At 42.3% G+C, this 16,205-nt stretch overlaps 1 protein-coding gene across 3 annotated transcripts in view; it reads left to right on the forward strand.

Moving 5' to 3' along the window:
- LOC311112331 (centrobin-like) overlaps positions 1-9,104 on the forward strand; it is a 38,531-nt gene extending 29,427 nt beyond the window's left edge. For 2 of the 3 annotated variants that reach the window (XM_084155393.1, XM_084155394.1), the window contains exons 18-21: positions 6,432-6,486; positions 6,589-6,699; positions 6,795-6,894; positions 8,858-9,104. In XM_084155393.1, coding sequence (XP_084011519.1) covers positions 6,432-6,486; positions 6,589-6,699; positions 6,795-6,894; positions 8,858-9,026 — 435 coding nt within the window. In that variant the 3' untranslated portion in view covers positions 9,027-9,104. The remainder of the gene's footprint in view (positions 1-6,431; positions 6,487-6,588; positions 6,700-6,794; positions 6,895-8,857) is intronic. The other variant, XM_084155395.1, reaches the window with a different exon arrangement.
- Positions 9,105-16,205: the final 7,101 nt, after the last annotated feature.

Here is a 16,205-nt window from a genome sequence, read left to right on the forward strand (position 1 = left end):
GCCATGACGTGTTCCCTCTTCTTTAAAACTCCCCATGAGTTCTATAGGCTGCTAGGCTTGGGTGGCATCCAGATTGTCATATCGTCATATTGATCTTGTGCCATACCAGGATATTCTGTAATACAGGCACTGAACACAGGGGACGCTGTTTTCAAACCCCACTGATACTCTGTTATGTAAAGATTAGCAATGCTAACAAGTACATGTAAAACCCATAGAGAATGCTACTAACTTAGCAATCGAAATGCATTTAGCACATGTTAGACAGTTAACTTAATAGTTTAAAGATTTCAAGCTGGCAAACATTTAGTTGTGAATTAAATATTGTAATTAGATCACCTGGCACATGCTGCACAACCGTGAGTGACTCACAAGACTCCCGTCTCTCGTCGTTGTGTGCTTGTAAACAAACACCACGTGACTTCAAAGAAATAGTTTAAACGGTATTGACGGTATTGAAAAAAACATCCCGTGGCTTTTTCCAAATACCCCGGTATATGGTATACCATCCATGCCTAGCTGCTGCATTTAACATTCAGCAAACGAGCTTGTATTCCTTTTCAAATAGTCTATTAGTATAAGAAATGCAACAACATCAAAATTCCAGCAAGTTATTCTATGGGACTCCAAGAGCTAAGCAGCATTTTTTAAGGAGAGAGGCCAGTGGAGTGCAGGTGCTTATTGCGCAAAAGACAGAGGCTATAAGTTAGAAGCTTACGCATAACACATCCTTTATTTGCTAAATATATGGCTAATACTGCATTGAATGTGTTACCTAAAAGAGGTAGGCTAGGACATCTATATACAGCTCTGGAAAAAATTAAGAGACCACTGCAAATTTCTCTTAAATAAGCATCTCTACATGTATGACAGCCATTCCAGTGTCTGTTGCATTCCAACACAGGCACACCTCATTCTACTGAATTAGGTACTGATTAGGTGATCACCTGAACCAAATCTTATTTAACGAGGAAAAGTATAAAAACCACTGCTGTGGTCATCACTATCCTATTGCAATAGGACCAGCTGAATGGCAAAAACAGTGCTAATAGTACCTCAAAAGTAATATTAATCAAAACATAACTATTGACCATGCCAAAAGAGTTGAAAAGGAACGTTTTGAGTGAGGAAAAGAAGGGTTAAATTCTGGCTTTACTGGCAGAGGGATACAGTGAGCGTCAGGTTGCTTCCATCCTTAAAATGTCAAAGACGGCGGTTCATAAGAACAAGGTCAAGCAGCAGACATTGGGGACAACAAAGCTACAGACCTGCAGAGGGCGAAATCAACTCTCTACTGACCGGATGACCGCCAGCTCATTCGAATGTCACTCAACAACCGTAGGATGACATCAAGTGACCTACAAAAATAATGGCAAACGGCAGCTGGGGTGAAGTGCACGGCGAGGACGGTTCGGAACAGGCTCCTAGGGGTAGGGCTGAAGTTGTGCAAAGCTAGAATAAAGCCCTATATCAATGAGAAGCAAAGAAGAGCCAGGCTGAGGTTTGCAAAAGACCGTAAGGATTGCATCGTAGAGGACTGGAGTAAGGTCATCTTCGCTGATGAGTCCAATTTTCAGCTTTGCCCAACACCTGGTCGTCTAATGGTCAGATGGAGACCTGGAGAGGCCTACAAGCCACAGTGTCTCGCACCCACTGTGAAATTTGGTGGAGGATCGGTGATGATCTGGGGGTGCTTCAGCATGGCTGGAATCGGGCAGATTTGTCTTTGTGAAGGACGCATGAATCAAGCCACGTACAAGGTTGTCCTGGAAGAAAACTTGCTTCCTTTTGCTCTGACATTGTTCCCCAACTCTGAGGATTGGTTTTTCCAGCAGGACAGTGCGCCTTGCCACACAGCCAGGTCAATCAAGGTGTGGATGGAGGACCACCAGATCAAGACCCTGTCATGGCCAGCTCAATCTCCAGACCTGAACCCCATTGAAAACTTCTGGAATGTGATCAAGAGGAAGATGGTCACAAGCCATCAAACAAAGCCGAGCTGCTTGAATTTTTGCGCCAGGAGTGGCATAAAGTCACCCAACATCAATGTGAAAGACTGGTGGAGAAAGTTGAAATTTGTAATTGAAAATCAGGGTTATTCCACCAAATATTGATTTCTGAACTCTTCCTAAGTTAAAACATTAGTATTGTGTTGTTTAAAAATTAACATGAACTTATTTTCTTTGCATTGTTCGAGGTCTGAGAAAACTGCATTTTTTTTGTTATTTTGACCAGTTGTCATTTTCTGCAAATAAATGCTCTAAATGACAAAAAAAATATTTGGAATTTGGGAGAAATGTCAGTAGTTTATAGAATAAAACAAAAATGTTAATTTTACCCAAACACATACCTATAAATAGTAAAACCAGAGAAACTGATAATTTTGCAGTGGTCTCTTATTTTTTTCCAGAGCTGTGTGTGTGTATATATATATATATATAATCCAGAAAATCACATTGTAGGATTTTTTATGAATTTATTTGCAAATTATGGTGGAAAATACATTTTTGGTCAATAACAAAAGTTTCTCAATACTTTGTTATATACCCTTTGTTGACAATGACACAGGTCAAACGTTTTCTGTAAGTCTTCACAAGGTTTTCACACACTGTTGCTGGTATTTTGGCCCATTCCTCCATGCAGATCTCCTCTAGAGCAGTGATGTTTTGGGGCTGTCGCTGGGCAACACGGACTTTCAACTCCCTCCAAAGATTTTCTATGGGGTTGAGATCTGGAGACTGGCTAGGCCACTCCAGGACCTTGAAATGCTTCTTACGAAGCCACTCCTTCTTTGCCCGGGCGGTGTGTTTGGGATCATTGTCATGCTGAAATACCCAGCCACGTTTCATCTTCAATGCCCTTGCTGATGGAAGGAGGTTTTCACTCAAAATCTCACGATACATAGCCCCATTCATTCTTTCCTTTACACGGATCAGTCGTCCTGGTCCCTTTGCAGAAAAACAGCCCCAAAGCATGATGTTTCCACCCCCATGCTTCACAGTAGGTATGGTGTTCTTTGGATGCAACTCAGCATTCTTTGTCCTCCAAACACGACGAGTTGAGTTTTTACCAAAAAGTTATATTTTGGTTTCATCTGACCATATGACATTCTCCCAATCCTCTTCTGCATCATCCAAATGCACTCTAGAAAACTTCAGACGGGCCTGGACATGTACTGGCTTAAGCAGGGGGACACGTCTGGCACTGCAGGATTTGAGTCCCTGGCGGTGTAGTGTGTTACTGATGATAGGCTTTGTTACTTTGGTCCCAGCTCTCTGCAGGTCATTCACTAGGTCCCCCCGTGTGGTTCTGGGATTTTTGCTCACCGTTCTTATGATCATTTTGACCCCACGGGGTGAGATCTTGCGTGGAGCCCCAGATCGAGGGAGATTATCAGTGGTCTTGTATGTCTTCCATTTCCTAATAATTGCTCCCACAGTTGATTTCTTCAAACCAAGCTGCTTACCTATTGCAGATTCAGTCTTCCCAGCCTGGTGCAGGTCTACAATTTTTTTTCTGGTGTCCTTTGACAGCTCTTTGGTCTTGGCCATAGTGGAGTTTGGAGTGTGACTGTTTGAGGTTGTGGACAGGTGTCTTTTATACTGATAACAAGTTCAAACAGGTGCCATTAATACAGGTAACGAGGGGAGGACAGAGGAGCCTCTTAAAGAAGAAGTTACAGGTCTGTTAGAGCCAGAAATCTTGCTTGTTTGTAGATGACCAAATACTTATTTTCCACCATAATTTGCAAATAAATTCATTAAAAATCCTACAATGTGATCTTCTGGATTTTTTTTCCAATATTTGTCTGTCATAGTTGACGTGTACCTATGATGAAAATTACAGGCCTCTCTCATCTTTTTAAGTGGGAAAACTTGCACAATTGGTGGCTGACTAAATACTTTTTTCCCCCACTGTATATATATTATTATTAAAAACAGAAATACCTTATTTACGTAAGTATTCAGACTCTTTGCTATGGGACTCGAAATTGAGCTCAGGAGCATCCTGTTTCCATTGATCATCCTTGAGATGTTTCTACAACTTGGAGTCCACCTGTGGTAAATTTAAATTGATTGGACATAATTTGGAAAGGCACACACCTGTCTATATAAGGTCCCACAGTTGACAGTGCATGTCAGAGCAAAAACCAAGCCATGAGGTCGAAGGAATTGTCTGTAGAGCTCCGAGACAGGATTGTGTCGAGGCACAGATCTGGGCAAGGGTACCAAAAAATGTTTACAGCATTGAAGAAGCTTGGAACCACCAAGACTCTTCCTAGAGCTGGCCGCCCGGCCAAACTGAGCAATCAGGGGAGAAGGGCCTTGGTCAGGGAGGTGACCAAGAACCCGATGGTCCCTCTGACAGAGCTCCAGAGTTCCTCTGTGGAGATGGGAGAACCTTCCAGAAGGACAACCATCTCTGCAGCACTCCACCAATCAGGGCATTACGGCAGAGTCGTCAGACAGAATCCGCTCCTCAGTAAAAGGCACATGACAGCCCCTAAAGGACTCTCAGACCATGAGAAACAAGATTCTCTGGTCTGATGAAACCAAGATTGAACTATTTGGCCTGAATGTCTGGAGGAAACCTGGCACCATCCCTACGGTGAAGCATGGTGGTGGCAGGATCATGCTGTGGGGATGTTTTTCAGCGGCAGGGACTGGGAGACTCGTCAGGATCGAGGCAAAGATGAACAAAGTACAGAGAGATCCTTGATAAAAACCTGCTCCAGAGCGCTCAGGACCTCAGATTGGGATGAAGGTTCACCTTCCAACAGGATAAAGACCCTAAGCACACAGCCAAGACAACTCAGGAGTGGCTTCGGGACAAGTCTCAATGTTATTAAGTGGCCCAGCCAGAGTCCGGACTTGAACCCAATCAAACATCTCTGGAGAGACCTGAAAATAGCTGTCCATCCAGCAACACTCTCCATCCAACCTGACAGAGCTTGAGAGGATCAGCAGAGAAGAATGGGAGAAACTCCCCAAATACAGGTGTGTCAAGCTTGTAGTGTGATTCCCAAGAAGACTCGAAGGCTGTAATCGCTGCCAAAGGTGCTTCAACAAAGTACTGAGTAAAGGGTCTAAATACTTATAAATGTGATATTTCCTGGTTGTTTTAAAAATACATTTGCAAATATTAATACAAAACCGTTTTTGCTTTGTCATTATGGGGTAGTGTGTAGATTGAGAGAACATTATTTAATCAATTTTAATAAGGCTGTAACGTAACAAAATATGGAAAAAGTCAAGGGGTCTGAATACTTTCCAAAAATCTAATTGTATTTGTCTCATGCGCCGAATACAATAGGTGTAGACCTTACAGTGAAATACTTACTTACAAACCCTTAACCAACAATGCAGTTCAAGAAACAGAGTTAAGAAAATATTTACTAAATAAAGTAAAATAAAAAATAAAAATCTTGATTAGATAAGTGTTCAAACCCCTGAGTCAATACATGTTAGAATCACCTTTGGCAGTGATTACAGCTAACAGTCATTCTGGGCAAGTCTAAGAGCTTTCCACACCTGGATTGTGCAACAGTCCCATTATTATTTTCAAAATTATTCAAACTCTGTCAAATTGGTTGTTGATCATTGCTGGTCAACCATTTTTCAGGTCTTGCCATAGATTTCCAAGTCTATTTAAGTCAAAACTGTAACTCGGCCACTCAGGAGCATTCACTTTCTTCTTGGTAAGCAACTCCAGTGTAGATTTGGCCTTGTGTTTTAGGTTATTGTCCTGCTGAAAGGTGAATTCATCTCGGTGTCTGGTGATAAGCACACTGAACCAGGTTTTCCTCTAGGATTTCACCTGTGCTTAGCTCCATTCTGTTTCTTTTTTATCCTAAAAAACTCCTGTTCTTAACGATTACAAGCATACCCATAACAAGATGCTTGAAAATATGGAGAGTGGTACTTAGTAATGTGTTGTATTGGATTTGCCCCAAACATAACACTTTTGTATTCAGGACAAAAAGTTGATTGCTTTGCCACATTTTTTGCAGTATTACTTTAGTGCCTTGTTGCAAACTTGATTTATGTTCTGGAATATTGTTATTCTGTACAATTCTGTCAATTAGGTTAGTATTGTGTAGTAACTACAATGTTGTTGATCCATCCTCAGTTTTCTCCCATCACAGCCATTTAACTGTTTTAAAGTCACCATCGGCTTCATGGTGAAATCCCTGAGTGGTTATTTCCTCTCCGGCAAGGGAATTAGGAAGGACGCCTTTATCTTTGTAGTGACTGGGTGGGTGGGTGGGTGTATTGATACACCATCCAAAGTGTAATTAATAACAAAGGGATATTTCATGTCTACGTTTTTTTTTAATCTACCAATAGGTGCCCTTCTTTGCGAGGCATTGGGAAACCTATGAACTGCCTAGTAAGGGAAACTAATGAGACCCCTCTCTCCATCTGTCTCAGTTATTAGATCGTTCTCCAGGAGAGCCCGTGGAGAGTCCAGCTCAGGACAACACAGGTAACCATGGCAACTAGTAACCTAACATTACAAGGTTCAATTACCTCAAGGGGAGTGAAGCGTTATGTGTGTGCTATTTACCTGGGGTTTGTGTGTGTGTAGGTCTGGGGTCGTCGTGGGACAGTGTGAAGTCTCAGCCTCACGCCCCTCTGGACACCCCCTCCTCCCCTGGAGACAAAACCAGACACCCCACACACACTCCAGCTAACACAGGTGTGCTGCACACACACACATATACAAACACAAAAATAGCCTGGGAATATCTCATTTCAGTTTAAAAACCCTCCTCCGCCCCTGTGTGTGTGCAGGTCTGGTGTCAGCCCAGCTCAGGTCTCTCCTGGCGCAGTTCCCATCCCAGCCTGACAGGGAAGCGCTCTCTCTGCAGTTGCTGTCTATGCTGACCCATGGGTAAACCACAGACACACACCCCCTATGAACCTACCTGTCCACAACAAACATTTAACAAGCTGTACTTTAGAATGTTATTGGAACTCAGTGCATTCAGACTGCAGTCTATTGTGAGTGTTGTGTGTGTATTAAGGTTTGTGTTTCGTATTGTCTATTTTTTATTTACCTTAATTTAATCAGGGAGTCACCATTGAGACCAGTGTCTCTTACGAGGGAGCTCTGCATATACAGTGGGGAGAACAAGTATTTGATACACTGCCGATTTTGCAGGTTTTCCTACTTACAAAGCATACAGAGGTCTGTAATTTCTATCATATGTACACTTCAACTGTGAGAGACGGAATCTAAAACAAAAATCCAGAAAATCACATTGTATGATTTTTAAGTAATTAATTTGCATTTTATTGCATGACATAAGTATTTGATACATCAGAAAAACAGAACTTCATATTTGGTACAGAAACCTTTGTTTGCAATTACAGAGATCATACGTTTCCTGTAGGTCTTGACCAGGTTTGCACACACTGCAGCAGGGATTTTGGCCCACTCCTCCATACAGACCTTCTCCAGATCCTTCAGGATTCGGTGCTGTCGCTGGGCAATACGGACTTTCAGCTCCCTCCAAATATTTTCTATTGGGTTCAGGTCTGGAGACTGGCTAGGCCACTCCAGGACCTTGAGATGCTTCTTACGGAGCCACTCCTTAGTTGCCCTGGCTGTGTGTTTCGGGTCGTTGTCATGCTGGAAGACCCAGCCATGACCCATCTTCAATGCTCTTACTGAGGGAAGGAGGTTGTTGGCCAAGATCTCGCGATACATGGCCCCATCCATCCTCCCCTCAATACGGTGCAGTCGTCCTGTCCCCTTTGCAGAAAAACATCCCCAAAGAATGATGTTTCAACCTCCATGCTTCACGGTTGGGATGGTGTTCTTGGGGTTGTACTCATCCTTATTCTTCCTCTAAACACGGCGAGTGGAGTTTAGACCAAAAAGCTCTATTTTTGTCTCATCAGACCACATGACCTTCTCCCATTCCTCCTCTGGATCATCCAGATGGTCATTGGCAAACTTCAGACGGGCCTGGACATGCGCTGGCTTGAGCGGGGGGACCTTGCGTGCACTGCAGGATTTTAATCCATGACAGCGTAGTGTGTTACTAATGGTTTTCTTTGAGACTGTGGTCCCAGCTCTCTTCAGGTCATTGACCAGGTCCTGCCGTGTAGTTCTGGGCTGATCCCTCACCTTCCTCATGATCATTGATGCCCCACGAGGTGAGATCTTGCATGGAGCCCCAGATCGAGGGTGATTGACCGTCATCTTGAACTTCTTCCAAATTCTAATAATTGCGCCAACAGTTGTTGCCTTCTCACCAAGCTGCTTGCCTATTGTCCTGTAGCCCATCCCAGCCTTGTGCAGGTCTACACTTTTATCCCTGATGTCCTCACACAGCTCTCTGGTCTTGGCCATTGTGGAGAGGTTGGAGTCTGTTTGATTGAGTGTGTGGACAGGTGTCTTTTATACAGGTAACGAGTTCAAACAGGTGCAGTTAATACAGGTAATGAGTGGAGAACAGGAGGGCTTCTTAAAGAAAAACTAACAGGTCTGTGAGAGCCGGAATTCTTACTGGTTGGTAGGTGATCAAATACTTATGTCATCCAATAAAATGCAAATTAATTACTTAAAAATCATACAATGTGATTTATATTCCATCTCTCACAGTTGAAGTGTACCTATGATAAAAATGACAGACCTCTACATGCTTTGTAAGTAGGAAAACCTGCAAAATCGGCAGTGTATCAAATACTTGTTCTCCCCACTGTACAATTTAATGAAATACATAACAAATAAAATACAGCACAACACATATTGAACAGGCAAACATAAATGTACACAATATTCACAAAACACAGTCAACTAAAACAAACACATTCTTCATTATAAAAATCCTCTCCGGTCTGTATAGGTCTGATGGTGAGTGTGAAGAGAAGCCGAGCCGCCTGAAGAAGATAGACCCACTCCTCCGGAACTCTGGGGTGTCCCGGGTAGCTAGTCAGGGGTCTGGGGTGAGGGGTCAGGTGCCGGGTATGAGGGGCAGAAGGGGGTGGCAAGGAAGGGGGGGAGCGTGGAGATGATGTTTTTTTTAAAGCTGTTTGAATGTTTCACCACATCACATATGTTTGTGACTGTTATTAAAATCCACTTTTTCTACTCATGAGGTTCTGTGTGTATGCTTCACACAAAACTTCAAAGACGTTTGCAAATGAGAGAATAGAAACATTATCTCCCTCGTCCCTCTCTCACTCATATTAGGAAGTGTGTGAGGCCACTTCCTGAGTACGGTCCAGTTTCGACCACTTAAATGTCTGACAATCTCCACTCACTCACTGATCCCTGATGCACTTTCTTGCACACATTGATCCTCTGATCCCACAACATAGGAAAAAGAAGGTAGAGAAGCCCCCTCTTTCTGTCCCTCTCGTTCTATCTGATGACCATAGAGATGGGGCTGTGGTCTGGTGTAATGCTGGTTTAAGGCTCTCTGGAGTATCTGGTGTTGGAATATGAGGATTTTTTTGTCAGCGCTGTGTGTGCCTGGCCATCAGCGCACTGTGAGTGTGTAGAGCTCTGAGGTAGGACTGTGTTTCTGACAGCAACCAGCTGCACCAGGTGAAACAGTCATAACGTTGCAGATATTCACAGAGTGTACAAAACATTAAGAATACCTGCTCTTTCCATGACAAAGACTGACCAGGTGAATCCAGGTGAAAGCTATTATCCCTTATTGATGTCACTTGTTAAATCCACTTTACTCAGTGTAGATGAAGGGGAGGAGACTGGTTTAAAGAAGGATTTTTAAGACTGGAGATGTGGATTGTGTATGTGTGCCATTCAGAGGGTGAATGGACAAGAAAAAATATTTAAGTACCTTTGAATGAGGTATGGTAGTAGGTGCCAGGCGCACCAGTTTGTGTCAAGAACTGCAACACTGCTGGGTTTTTCACGCTCAAAAGTTTCTGGTGTATCAAGAATGGTCCACCACCGAAAGGACATCCAGCCAACTTGACACAACTGTGGGAAGCATTGGAGTCAACATGGGCCAGCATCCCTGTGGAACACTTTCGAAACCTTGCCCCGACGAATTGAGGCTGTTCTGAGGGCAGAAGGGGGTGCAACTCAATATTATGTATATTTGTTTTGTACATTCAGCACAATCAGACATAAACACATCACCACAAGCAACAAATGATAGCAACAGGAAAAAACAAGCATCACCCCTGGCCATTAATGGCAGCTATAGCCCTAGGGATAAAGGAGCATCGACCTCTGGCGATACAACGCAGCTGGAACTCCTGTTATAGGGGTTGCGATTGGTCCCCCCAAGATAGAGGTAACCTTGAGTAACACGTTTGTTTTAAGAGGTAACGAAGGCTGCTTAAACTGACCCCTGTAATCTTAGAATACAGTGCCTTCAGAAAGTATTCAGACCCCTTGACTTTTTCCACATTTTGTTACGTTACAGCCTTACTCTAAAATTGATTAAATAAAACAATGTCCTCAGCAATCTACCCCATAATGACAAAGATAAAACATGTTTATTGATTTTTGGGGGGCAAATTTATAAAAAATACAAATACCTTATGTACAGTGGATATAAAAAGTCTACACACCCCTGTTAAAATGCCAGGTTTTTTGATGTAAAAGAATGAGAAAAAGAGAAATCATGTCAGAACTTTTTCCACTGTTAATGTGACTTATAATGTGAACAATTCAATTGAAAAACAAACTGAAATCTTCAAGGGAGTAAAACGAAAAATAAAAACCTTACAATAACCTGGTTGCATAAGTGTACACCCTCTTATAACTGGGGATGTGGCTGTGTTCAGAATTAACCAATCACATTCAAACTCATGTTAAATACAAGTCATTACACACCTGCCATCATTTAAAGTGACTGATTAATCACAAATAAAGTTAAGCTGTTCTAGCAGGATTTTCCTGACATTTTCTTAGTTGCATCTCAGAGCAAAAGCCATGGTCCGCAGAGAGCTTCCAAGGCATCAGAGGGATCTTATTGTTGAAAGATATCAGTCAGGAGAAGGGTACAAAATAATTTCCAAATCATTAACTATACCATGGAACACAGTGAAGACAGTCATCATCAAGTGGAGAAAATATGGCACAACAGAGACATTACCAAGAACTGGACATCCTTCCAAAATGTATGAAAAGACGAGAAGAAAACTGGTCAGGGAGGCTTCCAAGGGGCCTACAGCAACATTAAAGGAACTGCAGGAATTTCTGGCAAGTACTGGCTGTGTACTACATGTGACAACAATCTCCCGTATTCTTCATATGAATGGGCTATGGGGTAGGGTGGCAAGACGGAAGCCTATTCTTACAAAGAAAAACATCCAAGCCCGGCTGAAGTTTGCAAAAACAAACATCAAGTCCCCCAAAAGCACGTGGGAAAATGTGTTATGGTCTGATGAAACCAAGGTTGAACTTGTTGGCCATAATTCCAAAAGGTATATTTGGCGCAGAAACAACACTGCACATCACCTAAAGAACACCATACCCACAGTGAAGCATGGTGGTGGCAGCATCATGCTTTGGGGCTGTTTTTCTTCATCTGGAACCGGGGCCTTAGTCAGGGTGGAGGGAATTATGAACAGTTACAAATACCAGGCAATTTTGCCACAAAACCTTCAGGCGTCCGTTAGAAAGCTGAAGAGGAAGTTTACCTTTCAGCACGACAACGACACAAAGCAAACATCCAAATCCACAAAAGCATGGCTTCACCAGAAGAAGATTAACGTTTTGGAATGGCCCAGCCAGAACCCAGATCTGAATCCAATTGAACATCTCTGGGGTGATCTGAAGAGGGCTGTGCGCAGGAAATGTCCTCGCAACCTGACAGATTTGGAGCGCTTTTACAAAGAAGAGTGGGCAAATATTGCCACGTCTAGATGTGCCATGCTAATAGACTCCTACCCAAAAAGACTGAGTGCTGTAATAAAATCAAAAGGTGCTTCAACAAAGTATTAGTTTAAGGGTGTGCACACTTATGCAACCAGGTTATTGTGAGTTTTTTTTCTTTTCTTTTTTTTTCCTCAAAGATTTCAGTTTGTTTTTCAAATGAATTGTTCACATTATAGGTCACATTAAAGGTGGAAAAAGTTCTGACATGATTTACCTGTCTTATCTTTAACATCACAAAAACCTGGCATTTTAACAGGGGTGTGTAGACTTTTTATATCCACTGTAAGTATTCAGACCGTTTGCTATGAGACTCGAAATTGAGTTTAGGTGCATCCTGTTTCCATTGATCATCCTTTAGATGTTTCTACAACTTGATTGGAGTCCACCTGTGGTAAATTATATTGATTGGACATGATTTGGAAAGGCACACACCTGTCTATATAAAATCCCACAGTTGACAGTGGATGTCAGAGCAAAAACCAAGCCATGAGGTCGAAGGAATTGTCTGTAGAGCGCCAAGACAGGATTGTGTCGAGGCACAGATCTGGGGAAGGGTATCAAAACATTTCTGAAGCATTGAAGGTCCCCAAGAACACAGTGGGTTCCATCATTCTTAAATGGAAGCAGTTTGGAACCACCAAGACTCTTCCTAGAGCTGGCCGCCCCGCCAAACTGAGCAATCGGGGGAGAAGGGCCTTTGTCAGGGAGATGACCAAGAACCCGATGGTCACTCTGTCAGAGCTCTAGAGTTCCTCTGTGGAGATGGGAGAACCTTCCAGAAGGACAACCATCTCTGCAGCACTCCACCAATCAGGCCCTTATGGTTAACTGGCTAGACGGAAGCCACTCCTGAGTAAAAGGCACATGACAGCCCGCTTGGAGTTTTCCAAAAGGCACCTAAAGAACTCTCAGACCATGACAAACAAGATTCTCTGGTCTGATGAAACCAAGATTGAACTCTTTGGCCTGAATGCCAAGCGTCACGTCTGGAGGAAACCTGGCACAATCCCTACGGTGAAGCATGGTGGTGGGAACATCATGCTGTGGGGATGTTTTTCAGCGGCAGGGACTGGGAGACTAGTCAGGATCGAGGCAAAGATGAAGGGAGCAAAGTACAGAGATCCTTGATGAAAACCTGCTCAGGACCACAGACTGGGGCGAAGGTTCACCTTCCAACAGGACAACGATCCTAAGCACACAACCAAGACAATGCAAGAGTGGCTTCGGGACAAGTCTCTGAATGTTCTTGAGTGGCCTAGCCAGAGCCCGGACTTCAACCCGATCGAACATCTCTGAAGAGACCTGAAAATAGCTGTGCAGCAACGCTCTCCATCCAACCTGACAGAGAGGATCTGCAGAGAAGACGGGAGAAACTCCCCAAATACAGGTGTGCCAAGCTAGTAGCGTCATACCCAAGAAAAAGTCATCACTGCCAAAGGTGCTTCAACAAAGTACTGAGTAAAGGGTCTGACTACTTATGTAAATGTGATATTTCCGTTATTTTATTTTGATAAATTAGCAAACATTTCAAAAAAACGTTTTTTGTTGTCATTATGGGGTATTGTGTGTAGATTGATGAGGGGAACAAATAAAATAACCCATTCTAGAATAAGGCTGTAACATAACAAAATGTGGAAAAAGTCAAGGGGTCTGAATACTTTCCGAATGCACTGTATATGTAGCAGAAAAGCTGTAAAAACCCAAGAATATATGTGTCCTCCGAAGAGGGATGGATAAAAAAAAAAAAAAAAGACTAATAAAAGATCTGTAAAACGTTGTGCTCTATCCGTTCTCCCCAATTAAGGTGCCACCATCCTCCTGTGATTGAGATGCAGACTATGCAAATATCTCTAGTTTAAACAGATTCGATTTCCGCAGGGGTGCGGACATTGACTCTAGGGGTATCTCATGATATATTCTGTGCACAAACATGGTTGGATATAGTCTGGTTGAAATCTAACTTGAAGTCCTGACTTCAGAGACTGGAAAGGCTCCTTGATGTTGTCAGCACGAATTGTCGATAATGAAGGGACTGTGCTTTTTACTGGTTGGTTCTCTTTGTGTAGGGTTGCAAAGCTACCGGTAATTTACCAAAGTTACCGAAATCTTCAGTAATTTGGGAAATGAACAGGTAATCTATGGCAATCTGTGGTAACTTTGGTAATTTATACTAGAATAACTTTATTTTATTATTCATATATGGTTCAATAGAAAATAGCAAAAGCTGAAGAACATACGCACATCCAGGTACTTTCCGCAGCTGCTAGAGTTGTAGGCAAATTTGTGAAAAGCAGAAAGGAAAACGCCGCTCTACAGATCTCTATAGCAAACCTACGGACAGGATTACCCTCCTTAGAGGTGACAGCTTTCATCCATGTCCACTTATTAAAAGTCTCCCTATAAGTCAATTCAGTTGCATCAGAAGAATATACAGCTCTGATGCTTCTTATCAGAAACAGACCACGGACCTCGCACAGAGGTTTAAGGAAAGGGGGTTCAAGGACAATTGGGTAAAACATGCCAATGATTGTTTTGAAGGACTAACACAGCTGGAAAGCCTTCAACCAAAAGTTAAAGAAAAAGCATAACATGTCCCCTCATGCTTTACGCAATACTCACCATTGGGGAAGGCATTTTAGGACATTATTAAGAAGCACTGGTACATTATTGATACTGACCCACAATTGAAATTTTTAAACATCCTCCACGTATGGTCTTTAAAAGACCCCCAAACGTGAGAGACATTGTGGTTAAATCTGATTACCCACCAGAGAAAAGGGAAACTTTCTTGGACAAGGTTCCGGAGGGTTATTACAAATGTGGCCAATGTGCTCAATGCAGCTTCACGTACAAATGCAACTAATTTACCCATCCCCCACAGGACAAAGGCCTGATTACCTTCATGTCCACCAATGTTGTTTACATGTTGAAATGTCCTTGTTGTCTGTCTTACATATGGAAAACCCACATAAGCCTCAAGACACGGATCTGTGAGCACCGTAGCAATATACAGACAGGTGAGACAAAGAAGGGTTGCTGTTCATTTTGTACAAGCTGGACATCCTATTAGTTCTCTGAGATACATTGGAATAGAAATGGTCAAGATGTCATGCAGGGGAGGGGACATTGAGAGGAAACTTCTTCAAAGGGAATCTTTCTGGATCCACAGGCTCAACACACTATCTCCTCTTGGCCTTAACAAGGAGTTTGACTTGTTTTTATAGTTTCAATATGTCCAAATTGTGTGTGTTTTTTTTAAATCCTAATTGAACATTGTATGTATATTACTGTAAATATTGATCACATTCCTTGTATATGATCATATATTTTGATACATTGAATGTTAATATTGTGAACCTATGTTATACATTTTTTACCTCCTGTTTCAGGAAGTGATGTCACTGAGTATTGCCCCTATATATAGGACCTTCCACCCCCACCTGGGATATGGATGCCTTATGAAGACCTAAGGGTCGAAACGTTGTTATAAATAAATATAACCTGGGAGCATGAGCAGCAGTGTGTGGCGTTTTCCTTTCTGTTTTTCAATAGAAAATAGCCTAATTAATGAGAAAAGCATCTAATCAACAATGGCATTATTTTCAATTAACTCTGCAACTCTTCCAACTATTAACTTTTTTCACAACTGCCACCAGTTTGGCGCCAAAACATTTACAACATTTTACATAGTAAAATAAATAACAGTGTGTCATTTTTTTATTTTATTTATGCTGAAACCCTGATTTTTTACCTATATATTTTACTTGACAATTGGTTCTGGTGTTGTCCCTAAGATCTGGAAAGCAGCACGTCCTCCCACTACATAAAGGAGGAGATCGGAGGAGATCCTTCTGACTTAGGTAACTACCGTCCAATTTCCAAATGATCTTGCCTTTCCAAAGTTTTAGAATGCCTGACTAACTTTCAGCTAAGAACGTTTTGTAACTTCTCACCCTATTCTTAATGTGCACCAATCTGGTTTTAGACCTGGACATAGCACAGTTTCAGCTGCTATACTTATTTTAGATGATGTGTTAAATTGCTTGGATCATAAAAATAATTGTGCTGCCTTATTTATAGACCTGTCCAAGGTCTTCGATACCGTTGACCATCACATTCTTATTCAAAGGTTGACTGATATAGGCCTGGATCAGGCTTCATGCAAGTGGTTGGAAAATCATCTTTTACATTTACATTTTTTACATTTTTAGTCATTTAGCAGACGCTCTTATCCAGAGCGACTTACAGTTTATTTTTTCATACTGGCCCCCCTTGGGAATCGAACCCACAACCCTGGCGTTGCAAACGCCATGCTCTACCAACTGAGCTAC

Source organism: Coregonus lavaretus, assembly GCF_964263955.1.
Source record: "Coregonus lavaretus genome assembly, chromosome: 38".
In the NCBI taxonomy this organism is placed as follows: domain Eukaryota; kingdom Metazoa; phylum Chordata; class Actinopteri; order Salmoniformes; family Salmonidae; genus Coregonus; species Coregonus lavaretus.